Genomic DNA, 26,446 nt, shown 5'->3' with positions numbered 1-26,446 from the left:
ATTCGTCAAAAAGCAAACAAAACTCTCGGTCTCCTACGTCGTACATTATCCCCATGCTCCAAAGCTGTCAAAAACAGGGCATATCAAATGCTTGTTCGTCCGCAGCTAGAGTATGGATCAGAGGCATGGAATCCATACCACACCAATACAGTACAAGGCCTTGAAGGAGTCCAAAAAGCAGCTGCTCGCTTCGTTCACCATGATTACAGATGGGGTACTTCCTCTACATCCCTTGTATCCAAACTGGGATGGGACACACTGCACATACGACGCCTCACAGCACAATGCACCATGTTCTACAAAGTCCACTACAACCTTGTCAACATATCACTTCCGCCCTCCATCTTTCCAGCCCCTTACATTGGCAGACATGACCACCAGCTCAAATACATGATACCAGATGCCTCAATTGACCCATACAAATATTCCTTCTATCCACGTACTGTATGGATCTGGAACCACCTACCAAGCAACGCTGTCACTGCACCTACTGTTGACACCTTCCAGAAGGCTGCCCTACCAATTATCAGAAGGTTGCAGCCTCCCGTAGGGTCCAAAATGCTGTAAGCCTGGCAGCCTGATTTTTATTTGCACGCACATGACATTTTATTGTAAATAGTTACATCTGTATAATAGCACTTCAAGCACCGTCGGCCAACGTCGTCATCGCACAGCCCATCCCAGTTTAGCTACGACGAGCTGCTACAGGGATTATCATTTCAAGATTCAAGGACCTTCGCTTCTCGATTTAGATTGAAAAGCCATCAAGGAAGATTTAACAACCCCAGATCTGTAGGCTGCAATATGGGTGATGGGGGGGGGGGGGGGTATACGTAGGTAATGTATAATTTCTCTTCCTTGTGGGAAGGCTGTATACTATTATGATTATAATTTTTTTTTTTCTTTTAAGATGGCACTGGTAGTGTAAAACGTTCTAATTTTCAGTCGCATATCACATACTTAATAAAAGCGTCGCACAATCATGTAATCATGATATTTTATAATAGCATTCTTATGATCAGCGAAAGAAACTTGTAGGCATATCTATTCACGTTTCTGATTTGATTTCTCTTTTACATGTGCAGTTTCGTTTAATAGCATTTGTGTGCTCGTATTACGCTGATTGTTCACAGGGCATCAGTGTGTATTATTTTCTGTTTGTTTCTCTTTGCTCTGCTTGTGCATGCAAGGGTTCGTCGTGTGCCATGTTCATTGACTTTCTTGCGAATTGTTTGCGTCAAAATGCAGTTAGAACAAATTAGATATCACGTAATAGCGTTTAACAGATCAAACTTTTCAATGACTGCATGTAAAATTTATTATTCTCTCTGTGTCATTGCCGGGAGCTCGTCAGCGAAGGTCGAGTAAACCTATGATTTCATTTTTCAGCACCTTGCTCGACTTCTGCAACAGATACGCTTTCTTTGAAATCCTCTAGTTGGCGCTGTTCGCAGAATACCAGCATGACAACAACAACGGTCGTCACCACCCAGCCGGTACCGGCAACCATATCGTCGGTGAGCTTATTTTCGGATGAGAAAATTGATTATCTAATGTCTCTTAACCCAGCGCGTGACTTTATTTCATGTTTTCAAACTTATGGACATATATACATATATATATATATATATATATATATATATATATATATATTATATGAGGTGACTTATGGGCGTTATAATCTTTGCAGCATGTTCATAATTACGTGTATAGATTTCTTATTTTTTAATCATTTCAAACGCAAAGCTTATGTTAAGAAAAGTTTTTACTTACAGGTGATAGCCTGTGAAAAAAGAGTTTCGGGTGAAAACTTTTTAATCTACGTAAGTTCTGTAATTTTTCTTGTGTAAATTGATTTTGATGTTGTGTATTGTGTGCAATTCTTTTGATGCCGGAAATACAGGGAACAAACTAATTCGTGTTCAGAATCAATTATCATGATTAAATTTTTCACATTTTCTGGTAAATTCATAACAATCATCATTGATTCGTTTGGAGAGTTTGTTTTTTCTTCTCCTGAGAGCTGATCAATAACGTATCGGATGTGATGAAATTTTACACTCAATTCATATTTTTCATTTTGTTGGTTTAGTCAAAATAAATAGATATTTTGGTCAGTAAATGACTGGACTGTCATTCACGATTTTCATTTGGTCCATGTAAGAGAGTTCTTTCGTCCTTTCTTAGCGTCCTTTCAACCTATCTCCTGAGTAATAACAACTGCAATATGTCTTTGTTTGTAAACTTGTCTTCGTCTCTTCAACCCCCTCCTTCTCCCCACCCCATCCCAGACTCGCTACGCCACGGAGAGGGATTGGCACAATGGTTTATTTGGTTGCTTCTCACATTGCCTATCATGTAAGTTCTCGAATACAGAAATCATTGTTTAATTAAATACATTAAGGGGATCGTATAGTTTTGGTTGAAACCTAACTTCAGATTTCTAACATTTTTGGATGAGATAACGACAAACCTCTTATGAAATATGAAAGGGTATGTAATTCCATGAGGAATTCAGCGTTTATTTTATAAAATTTGGTTTTGAAATGACTGAGATATCCAAACATAGCGATCACAATAAAAGATGGGACCCATTTTTTTTTTTTTTTACGATCGCTTTGTTTTAATTTGTTTTTGGATGTCTCAGCCATTCCAAAACCGATTTTCATCAAATGATTCATATAAATAATTCCTGTTAGAATGGGTATGCTCTGTACTATTTTATAAGTTGTTTCTTGGTATCTCGTAAAAAATTAAAAGCCAAATTCTCACCTCCACCAATATAATACCATCCCTTTAAAAATCCTTTCATGCTAGCATTTAATCTACGAATAAGCATGTATGTACGTCGATCGTGATAATGCGTAACTATTGCCAGGGGTGAGCGGCAGAGGAACGAAATTCAGGAATCCTCGAAATAATATTATCTTCCTCAGAAACATGAAGTGATAGTGCCGTGAATAAGTGCATTGGTGACTATAGTTTTCAAGTTCGCTCATGGCGAATCCGGGGGTAACCCTTCGAGGCCCTATGGAAGAAGGGAAACCAAATTGGGGCCCGATTTTCACATTTTCATCTTCTTGTTAACGCATGACAAATTTTCATCAAACTTGGCATGTATATTATCGCTACAAAGAGGGATAATGTTTGTACAAATGGGCACCGTGTCCCACTTGGGTGTCCCCAAGGGACCCAGAACCACAAATTTTAGAGAATCATCTAGAAATTTGTTGTCAAAACAGAAATGACGGAGCTAAAATGCTGTAAGTACGTGCGTTTATGAGTGCAATTTCAAGTTTGTTAACGTCATATGGGGGGGGGGGGGGGCTTGTTGGGGCCCGGGAATCAAAGTGGGAACGACTTATTACACTTTGATCTTCGTCTTGAAAACGCATGGTCAAAACATTGTTACCAAACTTGGTGACAATCATTATCGTTCGGGCGATTAGAATAAATTATTATGTAGGCCCTATTTGTGCAAATGAGACCATGTACCATTTGGGTGGCCAAGGGACGCAGAATCCCCAATTAAAGAATCTTTGACAAAAGATATAATTGTATAAAACTAGAAATCTACAATGGACAATGGATACCATTTTGAAACACCTTTTCAACATCTAAATGACCAAATAACCACTGGTAGTTGCATTCAAACCTTCATGATGCGTGGACTATCTTCAATAATCAAATTTCATGATAAGATTATGCATACGATTCACCCATGGGCTATGGTTGAAATTCCGGATTATTTGAAGTTTGAGGAGACTGCATTGTATTTTCCAAAGGGGCGCACCCCAAAGAAGACGAAAATTTAATGTAATTATCGGATATGCTTTATTTGCTGAGTGTAGCCCATCAGTAAATGACATGTGTGATGTATCTTTTATCAACAAGACTTTGCAAAAATTACACATTTAAGAAACTTGGGAAAGTGACGCTCAGCGTCTGTTAATCTGAAGTTTCAATACCCAGTCTTCTGACGATTGATTAAAAACATAGAGCAAATATGCAAGCTTTCAAATTCAATGTTCCGAGCATAAACGAACTGGTTTTTCATTTCTCTTGTTGCTTTTGCAAGGATTTTTTTTTTTTTTATGTTGTTGATGGGATTTTTTTCTCTTTCTATAGGTGTGTCGTTTATGTTCTGTCCAGTGTGCTACATGAGTTACGTGGCGACGCGGCTTGAAGAGAACTGCTGCCTACCATGCTGCGTACCGTGCTACATCGTACCGCTGCGCACCAAGATAAGGACGGAGAACAGAATCCGGGTAATCCACATGAATTCCGTATCCTTCTTAAACACCTCTCAAATTTTAATTTTAGGGTACAGATACACTTTAACGTTTAGACCACAAAAAGGCAAGGCATGGGATGAATTAGAATGAATGTGATGATGATGGTGGTGGTGGTGGTGGTGATAAAGGTAACAATAATGATAATTTATATTGATAATGATGGTGATATAGTAATAAAATGATATGATAATTATGATAACAACAATAATAATATTACTGAATTAGTTTCAGTAGTCCTAATCATCATCATCATCATAATCATAATTTTCTCAATTAGTACATATAGCTAAATTCTATCTATTGTTATCGTTTTGCAATTAATCAGTGTGGTAGTGATAGCAATGGTAGAAAGCAATGGAACAACAAGCTTATAGCTTGATAACGTCCACGTCTGGGTGTGACATTATGGTTTATCATGCAACAAAAATCAAAGAGATACAAGCAGAATATAAGGCTGACCTGAACATATAAATGGAGTAACAATATATCAGGCTATATATATAACAGGCTACCGTGCACAATCTCCCAACATAAAGAACGTTGTCAATGTGTACTCCATGGTGTAAGTAAACGTGCTTCAAAAAAATGAGTATGGTGTTATAATTATACAGATATTGTCTTGTTTAGAGGTGTATACACTTGACACCCCCGCGGAAGATATTTCTTAGTATGCAGCGCTAAAGGAAAACATTATCTGTCTCGAGGGGAAATATTTCCCAAGGGACCGACAAGACTGTTATACAACAACGATAGACAAGGCAATTTTATGGTCTACATGAACACATCATTTCAAAGGCCCATTGGCAGCCAGACAAATTTTGCAATTGCATTACGTGATGTGACTTTATAGGTCGCAATAAAACTATTTCGATCCTTCCTGCATTAGTCTTGTGACTGCTTTATGAACAATATTACTGACCCGTACTTAATATGTAGACCACTTGATATTGAAAAGTAATCTCCCTCTTGTGGTGTGCCATATCGCATTTAATGGAAAGTTTGTTTTGCGTTTGAGGAAAAATACCACAGTCATGAAAGAGGCAAAAGAACAGATCTAGTCGAAGAAAGATGAGAGAGACACGGATTTTTTTTATTTGTCAAAAATGAAGGCATGATTGTGATCTGCTTATCCAAAGAAATGTATTTAAGTTGGCCCTTTTATTCATTCACTTTTTTGTGTGTTTTCGCTCGTTTAAGACAACATGCATGGGAGGCCGTCTCGTAGCTAAGCAGCGATTTACAGAAACATCAACATTACCATGGTAGCTCCCAAATGCACATACTTTATACTCACTTCGACAGCAATTTTCTTCCCGATTGCTCACAGGGTTCCATCTGTAACGACTGCCTCGTGGGGCTGTTCTGTCACCCCTGTGCCATCTGCCAGATACATCGGGAGAACATTTACTCCAAGAAGGGAAGGGTGGTCATCTAGCCGATTGTGATGTCACAATGCCCCAAATCCTAGCGTCGACTCATGGTGTGTTGGTGTTTTGGGTGCAGTTGTTTCTGTTTTTGCTTCACATTCGATGAAATATAGATAACAAGTCATACAGTTGTCATGGATGGAAAAAAAAAGGTAAAAAAGCAAAGTAGAATATGAAAATAGATATGAATTCGAAAGCTGTGAAGTTTACGAATTCGCGATTGATCGTATTATCGCAATATTGACATACCATTAAGGTGTTCCTTGTTTTGCTTTCCTTTGTTTTGTGTTACCTTGTTTGTACAGAAGATGTAATTTCCAAAATTCGATGAGGACTCCATTCTATTTTTGTGAAGATGAATGATACTGATGACGGATCCGAAATTTTGTTAAAATGTGAGCCGAAGCATCTAAGTGAAGTAGATTATGGTATCGTGATATTAGTGGTACAGTAAAGTGCTATATTCAATTCACTTTGTAAACAAAACATAATAATAATGATAATGAAAACGATATCATGCGGAGGTCTCAATACAACATGAGTGAAACTTTGTTGTTTCTGCTATTTCCATAATTACATGCGGCGATGGCCGTGATAGTGTCGTGGATTACATTGCTACGCGATAGTAAGTTGTTATATATATACTTACACTACGCTTATTCCAAAGCGAGTGATGTGGTGCAATGTGGTCGATGACTGTTTCATGTTGATAAATGTTTCATTTCATTTAGGGGGCTGCATGCGATCTGTCGTTGTTTTGAAATGATAAGACCTAGAGAGAAAATTGACGGAAAGGAAATATCCGTGTGCAAGGTGGGTCGAGTTTCTGAATGCCAGTTATGTTGATGAGCAACGTTCGCCCTTGTTATCGGAGTGTCGCCTGGCCAGCACTTCACGCTGAAAAATATTGAAAATTATACGGAAGAATAAATATCGACATATTCTGAGCATAATAGCCGTTACTTTGTCCATTGTGTATAAATTTCAACTTGACAGATTTTGTCTGTCACGCCTGAGGTATCACTTTCACTGTTTTCATTACATGCTTTTCATTTTATCACCTGTCTATAATAGTTTTTAAGATAAGAGGGGTTCAGACTATGATAAACCCTTTACGAGGCTTATGTGGCCAGTAGAACGCACAAGAACAGACCCTCAAAGCAGCCTTTTGTATGTAAAAATGGCGCTACCACCAGAAGTTATTGGAGGCTAGATTTTTAATGATACGTCCATACCGAACTGGAATAGAATCCGTCGAGTTTGTGACGCGCGGCGGTTGCGAAATAACACTGCTGAATCCAAAGTATCCTCTGTACATGTACAGCTAGGGATAGAAATATATGATTAAAGAGTCTCCTAGCGAAGAGGTTAATACGAACACGACAGTCTATTCAACTACAGCTAACGCTACAACTATAAATATCTATTAAAAAGATGGTACAGTCTTGGTTGAGATGGAGGATTCAGATTTCAACTTTTTGCGAAATAGTTAGAAACCACTTTTGAAGTATTCAAGAGCATACAATTCTAAGAGGAATTCTAGGTGTTTTTTTTTTTTTTTTTTTTTTTTTTTTTTTTTTTATGAAAATCAATTTCGAAATGGCTGAGATATCCAAAACAAAACGATCAAAAAAAAAAAAAGTTAGACCCACCTTTTATTAGGACCTCTTTGTTTTACTTTTTGTTATTTGATATCTGAGCCATTTCAAAACTGATTTTCATCAAATAAACGTTGACAGGTTTGAATTCTTCCTAGAATACATTGATGTATGCTCTTTAATTTCATATAAAAAGATTTCTCATTATCTCACCAAAAGTTGGAAACCTGAAGCCTGATCTCAACCAAAACTATACAATCCCTTCAAAGTTTAATATAAACATACATCAATAAACTGCCAAAATGCAACTCTCGTGTTCCTATCAATCAAACCATTCCCGACGAAACTCTAATATCCCCGTAAGTTTGTGTAAGATCTGGGAGGCGTTACTCAAGGAGTGGGGACTCTACCCTCCGCAATCCATGCAAACAGAAGTCATGTTTGAAGTTCTGAAGCATTACAGTTTGATGTCTGGCATTCCTCTATATGCTTTGAAACGTGTTCCAAGACGAATTTGGCGACTAAGAAAGAGGTTTAATATTTCAATAAGTAACGAGCTGTATTTTAACGTATTATACGAACATCTTGAATTGAACGCTACAGAAGACTCCCATTATAACGAAGTTCACGGGACCGGCAGTTTCTTTCGTTACATCGAAATTTCGTTATAACCGAACAGACATTCAAATTACTATAAAGTGGATAATGCTGCGGCTTAATTAATTCTTTGTATAAACCGGAATTTCGTTATAACCGTGTTCTTTATAACGGGAGTGCACTGTACAACTACCACCACCGAGAGTTACGTGCATAACTTCTCGGCGGTGTCCAGCATGACATCGAAAGAGAGCAAGTTTCTACTCCGTCTCTAACACCTCCCTGGTAAGATCCCTCAAGGTTTTCATAGACGTTGGCATCCTGTAAAACCAGAAATATTCGCGGCATGAAATTTTACCGAATTGTCATGATCACTGGCATTCAGTGCATATTGTAGACAAGAAATATTGCATGCCTTTTAATTTCGTGTATCTTGGCTCTCGAAATTTACGAAAAATTAATGTACCTGAATTTTTGGTTTTACAGTGAACGAGATCCAATATACTTGCACGGGGGCAGGAAGGGCTCGGATAAGCTTCCGGATGCTTGCTATTTGTTAGTTATAATGTGTAATATGATGATAAACTTATGTAGGAATGTATGTACAATGTATGTGTATACACAGTATAAACATACATACATAGGCCTATATATAATGTTATATTCTTAATATACCGTACGTTGCTCTATTGTGTATAAATGCATGTATTGTGGGAATTTTTGTCGGTTATCTCACCAATTAAATTTTACCACACAGCGAGACTACTATCACAGCTTTAAAAAAAAATTCTATCCAAGATATGTCAACACAAGAACTATGTAGATTATCATTATATTCATCTACAACTTCATTAATTGCAATATGCAAGAAAGTCTGTTGCTAGAAATCATGAGTTAATATATCAGTAGCCCCTGCATAGCCCATTCCCCCCCCCCTTTTTTTTTGTATTAAATGCCAGACTTCCTTGTCTAGAAGTGTTCATGAAAAATCTGCAATACAATGTATTATCAAAGCATGATTCATGGACACCACCAAGTGGACAGAGATGCATACAATAAAACACTGCATACTCTGGGTCGATTCAGTTCATTCAATTTTATTGAACATTATAAGATGCACAATATACACATCCGAGATATACCAGTAGCCACAGGAGCACAATATTACATAACTTTTTCCTTCTCTTCTTATTTATATTTATACATCTCTCTCATACCTGTACAGTGCTTTTTTTTTTCTTAGCTATGCATGCCTTTTTTTTTTCTTCTTCTGCAGAATACCTGAAAAAACAGTTTTGCTCTTTATGTTACAAATAAACAACACAAATCGAATATTACAAAAACAAAAGCTGTCAAAATTCTGTCACATGAGGGAGCTTTTCAGATCCCCAGAGTTGTGTCTTGGTTATGACAAATGTTACATAAAGGACAGGGAAAAAAGAAGAGGAAGTAAAAACGGTTTAACTCAGTTTCATATATCGGGGGGGGGGGGGGGGGGGGAGGGGAACAGACAGACAGATCCCAAAATAGTTCAACTGTACAATATTTTAGTCCAACTCAGCTATTTCAATGTCTGATTTGGTGATTTGGCGATTGATATACAAATACACTTTCAGCAGTTGCTTGTAACTTGTAAAACCAACATCAACAATGCGATGGGTAATCATCTTGAAGGATTTTATCATCACATGGAGGAGTGCTGTAGTGACATGACATATGAGATGTTAGAAAGCAGAAGAGAGAGAGAAAAAAATATCATCAACATTTTCAATTGGGACCTTGTGTGGAAATGTCATTTTTCAAACATTTCCAGGCCACATAAGATTATTTCCCCCCCCCCCCCCCCCAGCAGAACTAACATGAAACGTTCCACGTGCCATGTATGCTATGCAAAGATACCACACACGTGGCTCGGAGTGACATCTGTAAGTACATGTTGCACAGAAGGTGCACACAGTGGATGCATCGAGGAAAGCATTACTGCAGTTTAAATTCAAGAATGGATTACACTGCTCATACTTCTTCATTTGATCAACAAGTCATTCTCAAGAGCAGAAATTTTCTTACATTCACGTCGGAGGTGCGCAGAATTCAGAAAGAGCGGAAGCATGGCATTGCTAATCTGTCAAAATTCCCAGCATAGAGTCTGCAAGATTGAGCCTTAGCACACCAGAAGCAGTTGTGATGAGGCCAAGATAAACAACAAACCTGCCAACCCTAAAATTTAGTATAAGAATAACAGGAAGAAAATAATGAACAAATAGGACATTTCATCAATCTTCAACACATTATTATTAGCAGGTATTGACAAAAATAGGAACACAAGGTTTGAATGAAGCTTCCTCTATACCAACAGGAACGTTCCTATGACATGGGAACAATTGGCAGGTATGCAACGAATTCAACATTTGGGAACTTGCTTCAACCAAGCATGTCAGTGTAACCAGGGAGGTGCTAGAGAAGGAGAGGCAACTAAAGCTCTCCTTTGAAGTCATGCGCGGCACCGCCGACAAGTTATGCGTTCAACTACAGGTGATACCCATGTGCTTTGACAAAAGAGAGCATCAATAATCGGGACTAGCGCTCTCACATCTAGAAATATTTGCTCCCGCTGCAATTCGCTCTCTCTTTCAATGTGATGGCAACAATGAATTTGTGTACCTTGAATTGGAGCAGCGAATCAAAATGCAGTGTAAAACTCACATTTTAACAGCAAATAGTTTAAAAACACGCTGGAACACGCTTTAACGGAGTACTTTATTTAAAAGATCAAAATATCCCCTTATTAACAGATAGAAAATTAACATGCGAAAATGTGCGCATTATAGAAAAAAATTAGGTTTTTCAGAGGGCCTAATTTTCATTTCCTTTCGATTTGCGAATTACGAAGAAACTAGAAATACATGTTAATAATACTGAATTCTTTCCTAAACTATACTAAATCAATTCGAGTATTTCATTTAAAATTTTGCGGTGAAATAAAGCTTGTAATTTAACGAAAGGTGAACTGCGTTCTTCGTCTCCGAACTTCGTCTTGCAACTAGAGCGGTGCCGAGCATGACTTCAAAGCGTAATGGAATGCTAGACATCCCATTGTAATGCCTTGAACCCAAACATGTGTTTCAATGAATTACGAAGAGTTGCCACTCCATCTCTGTAACACCTCCCTGGTGTAACATATTCCTCATGCCGTATTTTCTCCCTCACTTTAAATTCTCTCTCGTTTCTTTTGATTTGTCTTTTGGAGAAAGGGAGGGGGATTCTGCTCCCCATTCTGAGGTGCTTCTAATCAATGCCATTCCAAAAGGTATTCAGTGAATTTAATCAATGCTACGAAATGGTCAAATACCTACATGTGAATCCCATAATATTGAATACTTATACAGCAAAATTCACTTTTTGCAGCCACAAATTGTGTAACATGCATTTTTAAACAGCTGGGCATCTTGTGCACTTTGCATATGTTTGGCACACGTTGCATGCTCACCACTAACACAAGAGGTTAACAGTTACAGACACTAGCTGTGTACTGTGCGAGATGGCAAATTTCACTCAGTAGGTTGAGGTATACAATGTAGCTACCTCCCAGTCATTATCACACAAGATTTTAGGACAACTCACTCTTCGGTTAGGACTGTCAAACAGGTGACTCACATACAACGGGAAGGGAAAAAAAAAGTTTTCACTTGATATTGTGTATTGCCTGTCCTTCATAAAGCGAATAAGATACAATCTCATCAACCATATAAAGTCAGTGAATTGAAACTACTAGTTATGAAATACACATATCTACAAAACTGGTATAAAATTTGGCATTCCATTGATTTGACACCAAAGTATGATAACAACATGATATTTCCCATTTGTGAAGTGGGATGGACTTGTAGCAAACAGTCTCTAATCATTCATGTGTACATTTATGTTGCAAGATATGGGTGTTTGTCAGGACAAGGAAAATTTAGCTGCCCCGAGTTCCTCAATATCATGGGGTTCACCTGCAGCACTGTAAATCACTTGAAGTCCCATCCTTGAATTTGTTGTCTTTATCACCTGACATCTGAAATCACACATCTGTTTTTCTTTCTGAAAGATTTCAGAACACCACTGAGTGTAAGGGCCATACAAGGACAAAATGGCTATGGCTATGCTATGCAATTTATAAATCATAGGCTGCATTAACCAACATTTTCGGGTCAGGTGACGATTAACTCTGCATAATAAAGTGTCATCAATTGACGTCTCAGCTCTCAAAAATGCTGTCAAATGTGAAAGAAACCAGGATAATCCAATGATCAATATTTACTGTTGCTATTAGTAATGATACAAACATTTCAATCTCTGTCTAGATTATAGCAAGTCGACTGCACGTTTAAACATAAGGAAAGGTTGAATGCCCCTTTGAACACAAAGAAAGGGCAAAAAGCCAACAAGTGCAACTGATAACCTGATCTCCAATATGATTTGTTTGTTTGTTTGTTTTTGTCCTTCCCGCAGAGACTGTGAAAAGGACAGAGAAGAGTCATGCATATGTCCAACAATGCATGCAAATTAGTTAAGATCTATGGGATACCGTACTCATCACAAACCCTTGTATAGAGCACATGGTCTTCCTGTTCAAACACTATGCCTCAAGTCATTCAAACCCTTCTGCACTGGATACACCAGATGAGATATATGATGCACAGCTTCCAGGCAACGTGTTTGTCCACTTCCACAGCATCAGCAATGCATTCATAGGATGAGATTTTAAGATGTCATACAAGAACAGCTCCAAACCACCCAAATATCTTAGCACTGCGCAGTGCAGTTTATCAGAATGACACTTGTTGGCAATGCATCCATCATTCAAGTGAAGAGCCTAATTATCCTCACATTCACTAAATTAGCCAACAAAGCATCCTATCATTCTAGAGAGGTGGTGTTCCTTTTATTTTTCAATTAGCTTATCAAAAATTAATTTTCCTCCTTGTTAACAGAATCTCTGGAAAAAAACCCAAACAAACCAAAAAACAGAATGATAGGTCTTGTAAACTTGACCATCAATGCATGTCATACCACTGTACTCCATCATGATCAGATCATGCAACACTTGCAGAGGGATCCACTTGCTCGATAGAGATTAAATAAATATAACTTGCGTCTCATTTTCACCCAATATAACGACATTGCTCCAGATTTCATACTTATGCAGGCACAACAAAGGTATAAAAGTCAGTGTTCCTGTACAAAGATGTATTGATGCGCAATGAAATAAAAACATGGTACTATGCCCGTCCATGAATTTTGTGTGTGGATGGGTGAGCCATTTCACTTACAACTAGCTGCAATGAATAGCAATGTTACTGATAAAGCTTTTAAACACTGGTGTGATCATGTAGTTAGGTGTGGTCTAGTTTTCAGAATTGCGAAAGTGTCCTAAATGTTGCTTGATCACAGTAGAAGTGGTCATTCTATACAGGTTTTTTGTGACACTATGTGTCAACATTGATAAGATGAAATATTTACTTAAGAAGTTTTTGCAGTGACTTTTTTTTCCTTCCTCACTTTACACTCTAACACCAGACTACCAGGAAGTGATGGATACAACTAGGAAACACAAAGAGAGTGAACTTGGGAAGAGAAAAAGTGGGAAACAAGAAAGTAAGAAGTGTTTAAAGAAAAAAAAAATAAGAGACTCAAGTTTCAATAAATTATCACAAACAAGCCTTACAGGTAAATTCGTTGGTGGTTGGGATGTTGGTCCACAGAGTTTCAACAGCTTTCAATTCTCACTACAGTGCAATTGACCAATATCCTTGTGCAAGTTCAAAACCCATAATTTTTTTTTCACATATACTGTACATATCACAAAACGAATACACCTATTACATCTTTTAATATAATTGATCTCATTTATATATTTCTTTGTTTGCAGTTACTTTTCCATCTGTTTTTAAATGTTAACTTTGTAACATCTTCATGTACATACATGTATGTATTAGTTTATTCCAGGCTACATTTTTCTTAATCAATATTCCTTTGTACAAATGACTAAAAACCAAGAGACAGATTCGTTGAAATTCACGGGTCACTGAAAGTCAACACTCTTCCTTGAAGCCAAATGTCAACATGTGAACTTGTGAGTTTCTTAGCTCCCCCATGCCAGTTACTCTCCAGTTATACCTGGTTAATAACGTCGACCATTACTTGTGCTTTCCACATACATACTGTCAAACGATGTTTGGTACTTGTTTTTTGTTGTTGTTTTATTTTGGCAGTCAAAAAAGGCGCAAACACATTTTCTATTTCCTGCAACTTTGTTGCTCGTCCAGTCCCAGCTTCCTGTGTGTTTTTCCTCTTCATCTTGGATTTTTCCCCCTTTCTCTGAATGATCAAAATCACGTTCTGCGCTCTCCCAGACAAGAGTCAATGTGGCAATGACAAGACAAGATGATGCACGAACAATTTTTTTTCCTTTTTTTTTTCCTTTTTTTTCTTTTTTTGCTTTTTTTGCTTGGAGGCAATGAATGCTCGTAATCTGTGCTGGGTCAAAGGTGAGGATGGTTAGAAAGCTCCCGACGCTGGGACCATCCGAAAGCGAGGTGGGTGTGGCCAATAAATAGGAGGGAGATGCTGTTCAACTGCTGGGATCCCCACAGTCTGGATTTCTCGTTCCCCATGGCAACGTCTCAGGGTAGGGGCGTTCCCCTGCTCTTCTTTGAGTTTCATTTGGCATTGGCAGACACGACTCCATGAGTGGGTGAGTGACAGTGTTGCCATGTGTCTGCTACACTTGCATGCCATCAACAGCAGAGTCATGTGGAAAGGCAAAAATTTCAGGTTAGGGAAAAATTAAAAAAAAAAGAATGCTCAGATCGAGTAGGTATCTGGATTCCCCGCTGCAAACGATTTCTCGAGCAGGATTCAAAACATGTGAGCATTTTCACAAACTTTCTGTCAGCTTTAATCCAGCAGCAAACACAGTGCATGCGCGTCGCAGATGGCTTCGTCGACACCTGCTGACTACAATCAACAGTGGAGTTTGGAGAACACTGCTACAGCTTGTTCCCCTCGAAGGCGGAGAGGCAGCAGCAAGTTTTAAATAGATGAAGGAGGAGCAGAGATTTGGGACAACTATATGCCATATTGAAGCATGACTGCATATTGGGTAGCAGCGGTAGTGACCAATCTCATTTCTGCAGTGTGACATCATCAGAATAGGAGAATTTCTCAAATTGTGACTGATCATCGTTGAGGTTGGCTGACAAGGTATCTGGATGATGGGGGGGGGGTGAAATAAAGATAGAATATTGTGAGTATGAGTTACACTATCAGTCTTTACAAAGACATGCATTAGACTGAGAGGCAATCTGTTACAAAGCTCATCATACTGCAAACAAGAGCTGAAGTAGACATTAAATGGTCCTCATGTCTTCTGAAACATATCAAAGTGTTCAGCTACAAAATGGTCTGAATCAATGTCAGCTATATTCCTATGGTTGAATTACATAATCTCCTTGCTTTGACCAAAATGTAATTCAACCACAACATAGATTGTTCTGATGTTTGAGATGCATCAATATGAACACAACTACAAATCCTATGTAATAATGAAATTATTAGTGAAACATTACATCCAGTATCTTTCACATGGATTGAATTTTACATAAGAAAAAACATAACTCTGTTCACACCATTATCTTTTGCATTCATTGTTGCCAAAATGCCATAGACAATAACTTCTAAACAATATGTATGGTAATACAAAGATCATTTTAGTTAGCATGTAATTTTATGAATGCTGCATTATGATGAGGAAATTCCATCAGGAATAGTCACAAATTTCATGCAAGTAGCAAGAAAAAGGGGGAGAACTTATCCCCTCTTCTAGCCAATCTCAGTGGGAGAGAATTGTGTGCTACTCACTTGTTCCTGGTGGTGTGAGCCTTGGTGGTTCTGCAGTGAATTCGGAATCAAAATATCTCGTATCCGTCTCCGACACGATGGTGGGCTTGAAAGGAGGCGTAACCTGGAGATTAGTGTGAAAAGCAAGAAACAGCTTCAATCCACAATGTTGAAAGTTTTGCAGGGACAGTCATTTGAAGATTTAGAGGTGATGAAGGACATGAAGTCATTTTCTGTAGCCTATGTTTGATAGTACAGTGTACTATTCTAATTTCATCACATGGGATGCAGTCACAATAAATGGACAATTTCTCTAATATTTTCTAGTTCGATAAGAAAACAAAGTGGGTATGTGTGTTATCTATTCATTCATTATATCTATTCATTCAAGAATTTATTATGAATGTCTATTTGTACATACATTCATACATATCATATGTGACCCTGCATCACAAAACAACAAAAAGTCGCACGCACTGATTTTGTGTCAGGACTGAAAATAGGTGAAATAGGTCAACCCAGCCAATCTTGAGTTTTTCATATTTTCTGAAAGAGCAAATTTTGTTATGCATTATACTAAAGTTTGGGATCATAAAACAAAAAGGAAATTGTGTTTTTAGCAGTTTTTCTGAAACACTTTTTGGTAGAATAGTGTGATAAGGTTTCTCTCACAGAGTCCTTTTTTTTCACTTCATGGTAACCCTGTCCATACTCTTCACTTTCAACTTGAATAACTTTAGAAAGGATGATGCTACTGCTTTGAAAGTTGGCATTGACCATCTACAGAATGTGTTAGTAAAACATGCACAATTTCAGCTTAATCTGGGCCCTGTTTCATGAAGACCTATAATTGATTATATAGTTGATTTCAATCATAAGTCTATGACAGCCTGTGTGGTAAGGGAATTCAAAATTTATTATATCTTTTGATAAAACAGGGCCCAGATAATCCCTTCATTGTTGTTGCTCCAGTGGTTAACATCCTCCTATTTGTTCCATTCATTGCATAGCTAGCACGGCTTGGTAAAGATTAAAGCACTTTGAGTAGACACTGTACTTCAGAGCCCCTTTTCTCAGTTCACATTTCAGTGTGTGTCAGTGTGCATTTTTAGTGTGTGCTTTCTTTCCAATATCAGGATAGGTTAGGAGAGTCATTCTGAATTGAGTTATACACCCTTTTAAAGCTTAGAGTCCGCTCTTTCAGAATCTGCTCTAAACTAAAAATCAATGTCTAGCGACTTTTTGTTGGTTTTGTGATGCAGGGTCAAATATAATACATAAGAATACCGGAATTATATATTGATTTGTTCACATCGTCGGTTGAAAACCAGAAGGGCTTTATCGCAATGTTGGAGGGGGGGGGGGTATTGAGTTATTGGTATCATGCTGTAGAGCACGACCTCCTCTACATTATGGTGTCACGACGAAGAAGAAGAAGAAGAAGAAGAAGAAGAAGAAGAAGAAGAAGAAGAAGAAGAAGAAGAAGAAGAAGAAGAAGAAGAAGAAGAAGAAGAAGAAGAAGAAGAAGAAGAAGAAGAAGAAGAAGAAGAAGAAGAAGAAGAAGAAGAAGAAGAAGAAGAAGAAGAAGAAGAAGAAGAAGATGATGATGATGATGAAGAAGAAGCAATGCTCACCCTCTTGTGGTACAGGTCATCCCAATTTATTGAGGCAAAGAAGGGATGTCCCATGATCTCCTTGGCATCATCTGGGCCACACCCTAACCTGTAGTATGAGATCACAGAGAAAAGATAGAAGATTAAATCAGAGGAAGCACAGCATTTCATCAAGAGTCTTAGTTTCTATGTCTGGAGTTGAAAATAAGCTACAGAGCAGAGGCAGGGATTCTATTCAGCAACAGGACACCTAAAACCTAATGCCAATACACAAATAAATGAATAAATTCTGAATAAATCAACTAAGAAAATACAGTGCACTCCCATTATAACACAATTATACAAAAAAGAAAAGCTCTTGTTGAAACAAAGTAAAAATTCAGGTCCCAAAATCATTTCTTATTATTGTAAAACTACTTTAACATGATCCAACATGTATGTCACTGAGAGGCACTGTTGCAAACATCTAAGCATAAATAATCTAATTCATTGCTTAATGTACATTCCTGTAAGACCTACTGCCTTTCACTTTGGAGTTGTTGTTGTTGTTGTTGTTGTTGTTTTCTTCTTCTCTTGCTTCACGGAGAGGTTGGCTTGATACCTCTACTAACAACCTCAAAGAAAAATACTGTAGTGGTAACTATGGTACCGTAAGTCTCTCAGTTCCTTTCAGCTGAGCCCCTCCACCTCCCTTGTCATCTCCTCTTCCCCTTTGCCCATCTCACTTTCCCACATTCTCCAATCCTTCCCTTCCTCTATAGAGTCAGCCAACCACACTTGCCTCTTCTTCGGGTTCTTCTCCAGCAGGCCACTCAGAATGGCCTTTGCCGTGATGGACAACCTGTTTGGGAACTTGATGTTTTCTGTCAGGATCAGCTCGAAGAGGACCTCGTGGTCGCGGCTGTAGAATGGCAGGCGGCCGCACATCATCTCGTACATCACCACCCCCGTCCCCCACCAGTCCACCGCCCGTCCGTAGTCGTTGTCCTCTAGGATCTGAGAACAATGGGGGATCAAGTGCAGCATGGGTCAGATGTGTCATCCCCTCATAGATGAGCTGCAATCAGAAGGCCCTAGTCTCTGAAGACATATACAGTATGTACCACAGAAGCTCTAGCTCCTTTACCGGATTACCTGGTCTTCTCATCCCGTCTGGCAGTAACCTCCCTGGAAAAAGCCTATGTACAGCCAAACCCCAGGCTACGTGCGTGTCCATGATATAATATTACAGCTAACATGAGCCTTTCACAAGAATTTAAGAGTCTAACCTCTTAGCATGTGTTTTAGTACATACCTATAAACTGTCCTGTGACAGAGGCTACTTGTTCTTGGACTAAGCTCAGTAATCCCAGAGTTTCCAATGCACTTCAAAGAATGCTGATTTTTAAGGTATGTGTATGCTGTAAAATTATAAACATTTACAGCACTTTCACATACTGTACGAGCTGAAATTTTCGGGGTGGTTTTATTTTCGCAAATTTCGCGAATCACCTTTGAATTGCGAAAATAACAATACGCGAAAATAACAACGCGCAAATAAGTAAGTTCAGTTAGACCCTCGCAACCGCGAAATTAACAACACGTGAAAATGTCCTAGAAGTACTAATTCGCGAAAATATCTGTACGCGAAAATTTCAGCTCGTACAGTATCGGAGCCAGGAGCCTTTTTTTTTTTTTTTTACAAAAAACTTTCGTGAATCGCCACTGGCATTCAGTGCAATGTGTAGACAAACACTTCTGCATGCATTTTACTTTCAAATTCTGCCTCCTATACCAAAATAAACACAATGTATCAACCTATGAGGTGGAAAATCACTACCTTTGAGTCTGGATAAAGGGATAATTCATATTTCTTGCTTGCAAATTTAACCACTCACTATCAAATTGTCTCAAATATCCAGACTTACAGTGAGAATAGTGCTGGTGACATATACTGTGTACGACATATAATTAGCAAATTTTGCAAATTTTTCACCATCGGGACTTCCTGACGATTTCGCGAGTGGTTAAATTAGCAGTTGTAGAGTACAGTAATGAATGGTTCTAATATGCGTGCACGTCACATTCATGTCGGGATCAGAGTCAACATTTTTGCATGTCTTAGATTTTGTGATTAGCCCCTGACTAGCAAAATTTGCAAAAATAAAAACATCGCAAAATATTCAGCGTATACAGCATTCACCATATCCATTATGGATGCAAACTAGTCTTTGAGCTTGTCATATGGCAGTGTTCTATGAAAAAATCATTGGCTAATGGGTGAGGGAGCAAAATATTTGTATGTTGGCTTATTTGCACATTCTGAACATATTAGATCTTTCTGTACTTTGACTGGGCATGACAATTCCTTTGCAAAAAAAAAAAAAATAATAATAAACAAATAAAAATAATGACGTTCTGGCAGGCCCAGTCAGGACTTACTTCTGGTGCTAGGTACTCTGGCGTGCCGCAAAACGTTTTTGTCATGTCGCCGTACGATATGCCTTCTTTACATAGCCCAAAGTCGGTGATCTTAATGTGGCCTTCTTGGTCCAGTAGCAGATTCTCTAGCTAAAGATTGATAGAGATGCATGAAATAAAGATACATAGTTATGAGGAAGAGGAAAAATCACGAACACGAAGGAGGATCAAATGCAGTTGAATAGCTGTCTCAAAATACAAAACCAGTGGTAACTAGTCAAAGATGGTTGTGACAAAACCTAAATAATCATACTTCCACGCGCTGAAGAATATCAACATTTCATTTAAAATGTCTGGAAAATCCTTTCCTACATCATTTTGTTACAAAAGTAAAATCAGTACCCTAGGAGCATCACTTTTTGACATCTTCTTTGCAAAACAGCAATTTTGTCAGTCCGCTGTCCTAGGTTTTCTATAAGCATCTAAAACTCAAACAAGGTTCAGCTTAATTTGTTTATTTATCTATCACTTGTGAATTTAAATAGAAGGCATTTACTGAATACAGAAACATGTTTGCTGTAAGTGGAAAACATTTGTCTAGTTTTGAGGGAAACTGCCATGAAAGCTGTTCTAAATTTGGTCTGACAGTCACAATAAAATCATTCACCCTATGAGAAAGGTGTAAACATGTTTTTCTCAGACTCAATTAAAAGATAGGGTCTCGGTGAAAGGATTAAAGCATCGGGCATGACATGCAACCCCTGGTGACGTCGGAATGGGTTCTCGTCTATTCTTGCTCCTAGGACTAATCAATGCTTTCTGATGAAAAACAAACAATATCAAAATGCCGAGTTTGAAAATTAAGAATGCATGATAGAAAATAGCCATAGCCCTTGCACAGATACAAATGACAATTAAATTACTTGTGGGGTTAAACGCCACATAATGTTCATTTTCCATGCTGATTTCCTTTCTTTCCCCAAGTTATGAAAATAAGCAGTATAACAATCATTTAGGGTGACAAAAGCACATTTGGTATTTCTTGGTACATGTGCACTTTGATTAATTCTCAACAGGCTGGGCTTTAATAGATTTTGGTGAGTGGCATGACCCATCGTGCAGTTTTCCTCAGTATTCCCTACTTCAAGTGCAAAGGAATTTTCATTCAAGTAGTCTGCAAATTGGTGCGAGTGGAAAGTCAAACAGAAGTCATTCGATCCCACAAGGCACTCTTGCTTGTGTAAATGTGCAGGTTCCAGCCCCTCCCCCTCCCCATAGCTTTGCCCCCATTGCTGGAATGTAACAAGGGGGACTGTTTTCTACGCCTTGCAATGAGTCATCATTTTGAGAAGGAGCTACAAGGTGACACTGTGTCTACTGGGCTGTGGGGTGTTTTATTGCTGGCCCCCTGGCAAGGAAAAAACTCCTGTTGCCAAACTGGACACTTCATGGAATCCCCTCCCCCAAGTTCTCACAATAGATATCAACCTTGGAATGCCACTTGCTCTATGAGGGATTAGAAATTTGGGCTCATCTGTATGTCAAATACGATCACACCAAACCATTGACTTATAAGTCCTGTTCTGTAAAACTGCTCTTGATTGTAATATCGGAAGGGATCTAAAGCAGTAGGTCATGTAAAATTTTGCCTGATGCAACTTTGCTCTTGGGCAAGAAGTGACTTCTCTTCAGAAAAACTGCAATTGCATTCTATCACCTAAGAAAGCTTTTATAAATCAAACACAACAACATTTACCCAAGGTACAAATCAACAGGATTTTCAAGGGAAAATGTAGACGTGTAGACATAAAGAGTCAGGTTTATAACAAACTAACATGGAGAAGCCTGTGCATCGTGGCATTTTGATGAGAAAGTGAATCTTGATTACAGGTGTGTGCATTTAAGTTTAATCCTCCAGTGCTAGTAATGGTGGCTAAGCAGCAGTGTTCCCCTGGATATGTATGGTGGTGTGATAAGTGTCAATTTATCATTTTTGTTGTTGTTGTCTGAGTTTTCATTTATCACAGACATTGAATTCTTTTAAAATCAAACTTAATAATGGCTTCCAGAGGGTGGGTCAAAATTTGACGGCCACTCTACTCTACCTTGAGATCTCTGTATATGACATCCTGCTCGTGGAGGTAAGCAAGCGCCGACACGATCTCGGCCCCGTAGAACCGCGTCCTGTCCTCAGTGAAGAGCCTTTCTCGTGATAAGTGGAAGAAGAGCTCGCCGCCGTTGACATACTCCATGACGAAACAGAGCCGGTCTGACGTCTGGAACGAATACTTCAGGGACTGGGTGGGAGAAGAAAAGAACCGGACGAAACTATGTTAGCTTTGCCACGATACCAAATGCTTAGGAGGGGAAAAAGCTCAAACGGTATCTACAACATAGCCTCCCCCTCTCCACAGACAAATCTATCCAAAGTCCATTGATTGGTAGAAGTAGTGTTCACACCAATCAGATTTGAATCAAGCAATTTTTTGATTAACAAGATATACCATACATATAAAAGTCATATACTGTTTTGCTACGGCCATACCTACTGTGTATCAAATTGGTATGATGCTTTGCTAACAACTGTACAGGTCATTTTGAATCATAAATGATATCTGATGTAGCAATAACTCTGCTAAGTGTTCATACTTGGTTTTAAAAGCATTATCTTAACATGTCTGTAGTTTTTCTTAGTCTCATATCATTCACACGAGCATTTTCTCATTTGATACATGAGCAAGGTTTAATGTGAATGTCACAGAATTCCACACTAATAAAACTCATAAGTCACTCAAAAGACAAGCAACTCTCAAGTCACTGAACATGTCGTATTAACTTACAGCATTGTCTACGAGTTACTGACTGTGAGTAAGATTACAGAGAGTGTCCATGAGTATATCTAGGGAAAGCGAGGGGTGTGTCATGTCCTCTTTACACGCCATAAGGCAGCACGGGGCAATGGCTGGGTTGGGTTGGGAGTTGGAGGGGCTGGGACAGATACAGGGATAAATCAACTTGTTTGTCTTGCTCGACATTCTAGCGAAGGTTGGGTGACTCAGGCTCCCTGGACTGGCCACGCACTCACAACGTGGAGACCTCGTGGTGCTACATATAAGCAGACTCCACCACCGGACCGGCCATGACTATGACACTGAATGCCAGTTCGATCAGAACAGAAATAGGAATCGATGGCAGGCAGGGACAGTTGGGCGGGATGGGGTGGAAAGGGTAACTCCAATACCCTGGGCAATGTGGCTTTTCGAGGGGACACCCTAGTCATCATCACAGTCTTGCTCGGCTGCAGTTTTGGGTTGTTGTGTGTGTGTTTTTTTAAAGCATACTACTGAACAACATGTTAAGTTTGATATCATTTTCATGACGACACATCCCCCCCCCCCACCTCTACATATAAATGGCATCATATTAATCCTATATCATGGTCAAAGCAGAATTTCGCAAAGACCGAGAAAAATACATGTAAATATTTCTTCCTCAATCCCAATAGTGAAAAAGAGATCCAACATGTTGATTGTTTAATCACTGACATAATATTTTCAGACTGGGAGGAAAACATAACAATGTATGTTGTTTTCAGAAAGTTTCCTGCCTTCACTTCAGTCTTGCCTCTATACATAATAAAGATTGAATGGGATGGGAATTTGACCACTAAAGATGTGATCTTTCCTGTTTCCTGTTTTCCCTATTGCCTGAAGCATCTTTGCATATGTCATAACATGGATACAACATTACATTTTGATCTCAGAGCAGTATTTGCATTGTTTGAAGCATTCATGTTTCCTATTTTGATAACACCATGGACAATCTTTACGAAGTAGTTTGTGCCTTTTCTACCCATATCATATTCCCAATCATTTTACATTTCAGTGCTGAACCACCCAGCATGGCTTGCAGAGTAGAACTCAAGTTTTAATAACTTATGTTGCCTGCATCTCAAATTTTGCATGACCCTCTAGAAAAAAAAAATGTTTATGTTTCTGGGTGCTTCATGAATAATTCATAAATACATTATTGGAAAAAAAAACATGACTTAAATTCTAATTCCAAGTACCTAAGTATCCTACAGTAAGGCATGAAAGAATTATGTGGGCTTTGACCTTTACATTGCAACCACAGATCAAATGTTGATATGAATACAAATGGATATGGAATATACATGTACATGGATGAATAAAGCAATGATGAACCAATATCATTTTGGATCCCTCTACTGTAAAGTAAAAAGCTGCAACTTTAAGGGTGAAAACACATTAACACTCAGAATTCTTGACAAGATTCCCCCAGCTAAAGCACAAGTGTAAAGCAGTGCTGACGACTAGCAATTCATTCATTATTGCATTGAACAAACAGGACACATACGGCTGTGGGACACAGCTTTCCTTTTCCCCTAAAATGACACTGCGGAGGATTACCGTTAGGAAGGGATGACTCGTCTTTTGTAACACTCTGTTCTCCGTCAGTGTGTGTGCTACCTCATCCTGCATGGAGGGTGAAAGGAGAGAGACAGAATGGGGAGGGTAAATGAGAAGGGGGGGGGTGGGAGGAGGGAGAGAGAAAGAGAGAGAGGGAGAGAAAGAGAGAGAGGTTAAATCAAATGGTAAACAGGAAACACGGCGCATGTGTGTCCAATCGACAGCGGAAGGCACTCATTTACAATGGTCGCTACCCAGGGTATCCCACGCAGCTCCACCATTGAACTGATATTCTGTGGAGTAACCAATATACGGCTTAATACACACACACACACACACACAAACACACGTATCTACAGACAAGCATGCGTTGACAAAAATAAAAAAAAAAAATAACACATTGACAAGTTAACGAGTCCAAAACGGGAAGTTCACAGAATTGTGTTTGCTCTGGACATTAATGTCTAATTTCTGAGCAGTAAAAACACTTCTGGTGGGGCTCGTTCGACATGCCGCAATACAGAATACGGTCACAAATTTCCAATTAGGGGCCATAAGATTACACACACACACACACACACACACACACACATTCACACATTCAATTGACTCAAGCAAGAAGCCGTTGAATTGCTCATCACTCTATTCGTGACAACACCCCTCCCAGACGAGGAAAGATCCGAGAGCAGTAGGAGGGGAAAAATACGGCACGTTAACTCATTACAGGAGGCTTCCCCAAAGTGAGCAGCAGCATGTCTGAACGACTGAGGTTCTCCCCTCTTCCAGACACGAGGGGGAAAAAAATGCAATTCACTGAATATAACGCTGACACTGATAAAGCTGTAAATCAATGTGATCTTTAATGCGAATAACTAATTACATTGGCTAGACAGGCTTGATTTTTTTTATGATCATTGTGTGACTGTAGGTCCTGTGTGCCAGAACCTGGCTTCCCTAGAGTATACAAATCACACATCCAAACAATGCTGGTAATCGTGGTCATAATCCATATCACTCTTCTATTGCTAAAAATGTGAATATCAAAATGTTATCCTGCATGATAACTCCTGTATGTTACAACAAATTTTACTTAATATCCCAATTTAGCAAAGATATTGCCCAACATGGGAAGTATATTCCAGTGTACAACTTCATGCACACACTGAAATGTTACTTCAAAGATATAACAAGGATGAATGCAGCATGTATTTCTTTTTGTTTTCTTTTGTTCTAACATATAGCACATAAAAGCTCCTGGAATTTGTAAGAGTCTCTCGATAGTAGCAAATTCATCTTTGGCAGACTTGTTCTAAACATTATATTATGTCTATCAAGAATTCATATAGGACAAATCAACACCACCTTCAAACTCTTGGTATTCCCACAAACAGAAATCTCAAGCCAAGAGAACATAATGAATTTGAATGCATCGATATCCCTCACTGAAGGCCATGTATCGTTCTTTTTTTTTTCTTTGTTTGTACATGTACTGTGACAGGAGAGGATGAGAGGGCATGGGATGTGACTGACCTTCTGTACGATGACCTCTTTCTTGAGAACCTTGATGGCAAATAGCTCACCGGTCTTCTTCTCTCTGACCTGAATGACCTTTCCAAACGTTCCTTTCCCTAGACACTTGAGCAACTCAAAGTCATCCATCGTCTGCTCAGAAACACAGAGCAAAGACACAGAGCAGCAGAACAAGAAGAAAAAGAAGAGATGGAGATAGATCACTGGCATTGATCATTACGAGTTTATCAATCTCAAAATGATCTCGACATTATAACAAACAAAAACTCAAAGTCACAGTCAATGTTCCAGTATATCAATTTTCCAGACTACTGACTTTCCAATGTTTATTTCATAGGGCCTCTTTATCATCTTTGAATTGTTAGCTCATCATCATGGTATGGGGGTTTGACAATCAATTCTAGGGCTCGTTTCAAAACTTAAGGTACATCCAATGACTGGTTACTGCTACAATAGCCTGAAAGAATGACAAAGAAAGTTCGAGGGCTCAATGTCATGGATGACATCATGATCAATCAGAGAAGACAGGTCAGTTTCTTCAAGGACCTTTTTTTTTTTTTGGGGGGGGGGGGGGGAATTTTTCCACTCTGGTGGGATGACTTGTACTTTCCACGACCTTTTACCAGGCTCATGTACAGTAGCTTGCCTGGGCATATCAACACATGGGTTATC

The 26,446-nt window shown here is 38.8% G+C and overlaps 2 protein-coding genes across 3 annotated transcripts in view; one reads left to right on the top strand and one right to left on the bottom strand.

Annotated features, from left to right (window-relative positions):
- The first annotated feature begins 1,388 nt into the window (after positions 1-1,388).
- LOC140229822 (placenta-specific gene 8 protein-like) overlaps positions 1,389-26,446 on the top strand; it is a 187,711-nt gene continuing 162,653 nt past the window's right edge. Inside the window, exons 1-4 of the mRNA XM_072310055.1 lie at positions 1,389-1,517; positions 2,292-2,358; positions 4,129-4,268; positions 5,623-5,837. Of these exons, the coding sequence (XP_072166156.1) occupies positions 1,464-1,517; positions 2,292-2,358; positions 4,129-4,268; positions 5,623-5,730 (369 nt within the window). The 5' untranslated portion in view covers positions 1,389-1,463 and the 3' untranslated portion in view covers positions 5,731-5,837. The remainder of the gene's footprint in view (positions 1,518-2,291; positions 2,359-4,128; positions 4,269-5,622; positions 5,838-26,446) is intronic.
- LOC140235467 (RAC-gamma serine/threonine-protein kinase-like) overlaps positions 9,007-26,446 on the bottom strand; it is a 105,172-nt gene continuing 87,732 nt past the window's right edge. For both annotated transcript variants that reach the window (XM_072315497.1, XM_072315502.1), the window contains 8 exons: positions 25,775-25,906; positions 24,245-24,310; positions 21,920-22,111; positions 19,836-19,964; positions 18,196-18,410; positions 17,436-17,523; positions 15,823-15,925; positions 9,007-15,169 (listed from right to left, as the gene is read on the bottom strand). In XM_072315497.1, coding sequence (XP_072171598.1) covers positions 15,087-15,169; positions 15,823-15,925; positions 17,436-17,523; positions 18,196-18,410; positions 19,836-19,964; positions 21,920-22,111; positions 24,245-24,310; positions 25,775-25,906 — 1,008 coding nt within the window. In that variant the 3' untranslated portion in view covers positions 9,007-15,086. The remainder of the gene's footprint in view (positions 15,170-15,822; positions 15,926-17,435; positions 17,524-18,195; positions 18,411-19,835; positions 19,965-21,919; positions 22,112-24,244; positions 24,311-25,774; positions 25,907-26,446) is intronic.

Source organism: Diadema setosum, chromosome 1, assembly GCF_964275005.1.
Source record: "Diadema setosum chromosome 1, eeDiaSeto1, whole genome shotgun sequence".
Taxonomy (NCBI): domain Eukaryota; kingdom Metazoa; phylum Echinodermata; class Echinoidea; order Diadematoida; family Diadematidae; genus Diadema; species Diadema setosum.
Note: the sequence above shows the minus strand (reverse complement) of the source record. Positions and strands in the feature narration are given on the sequence as shown.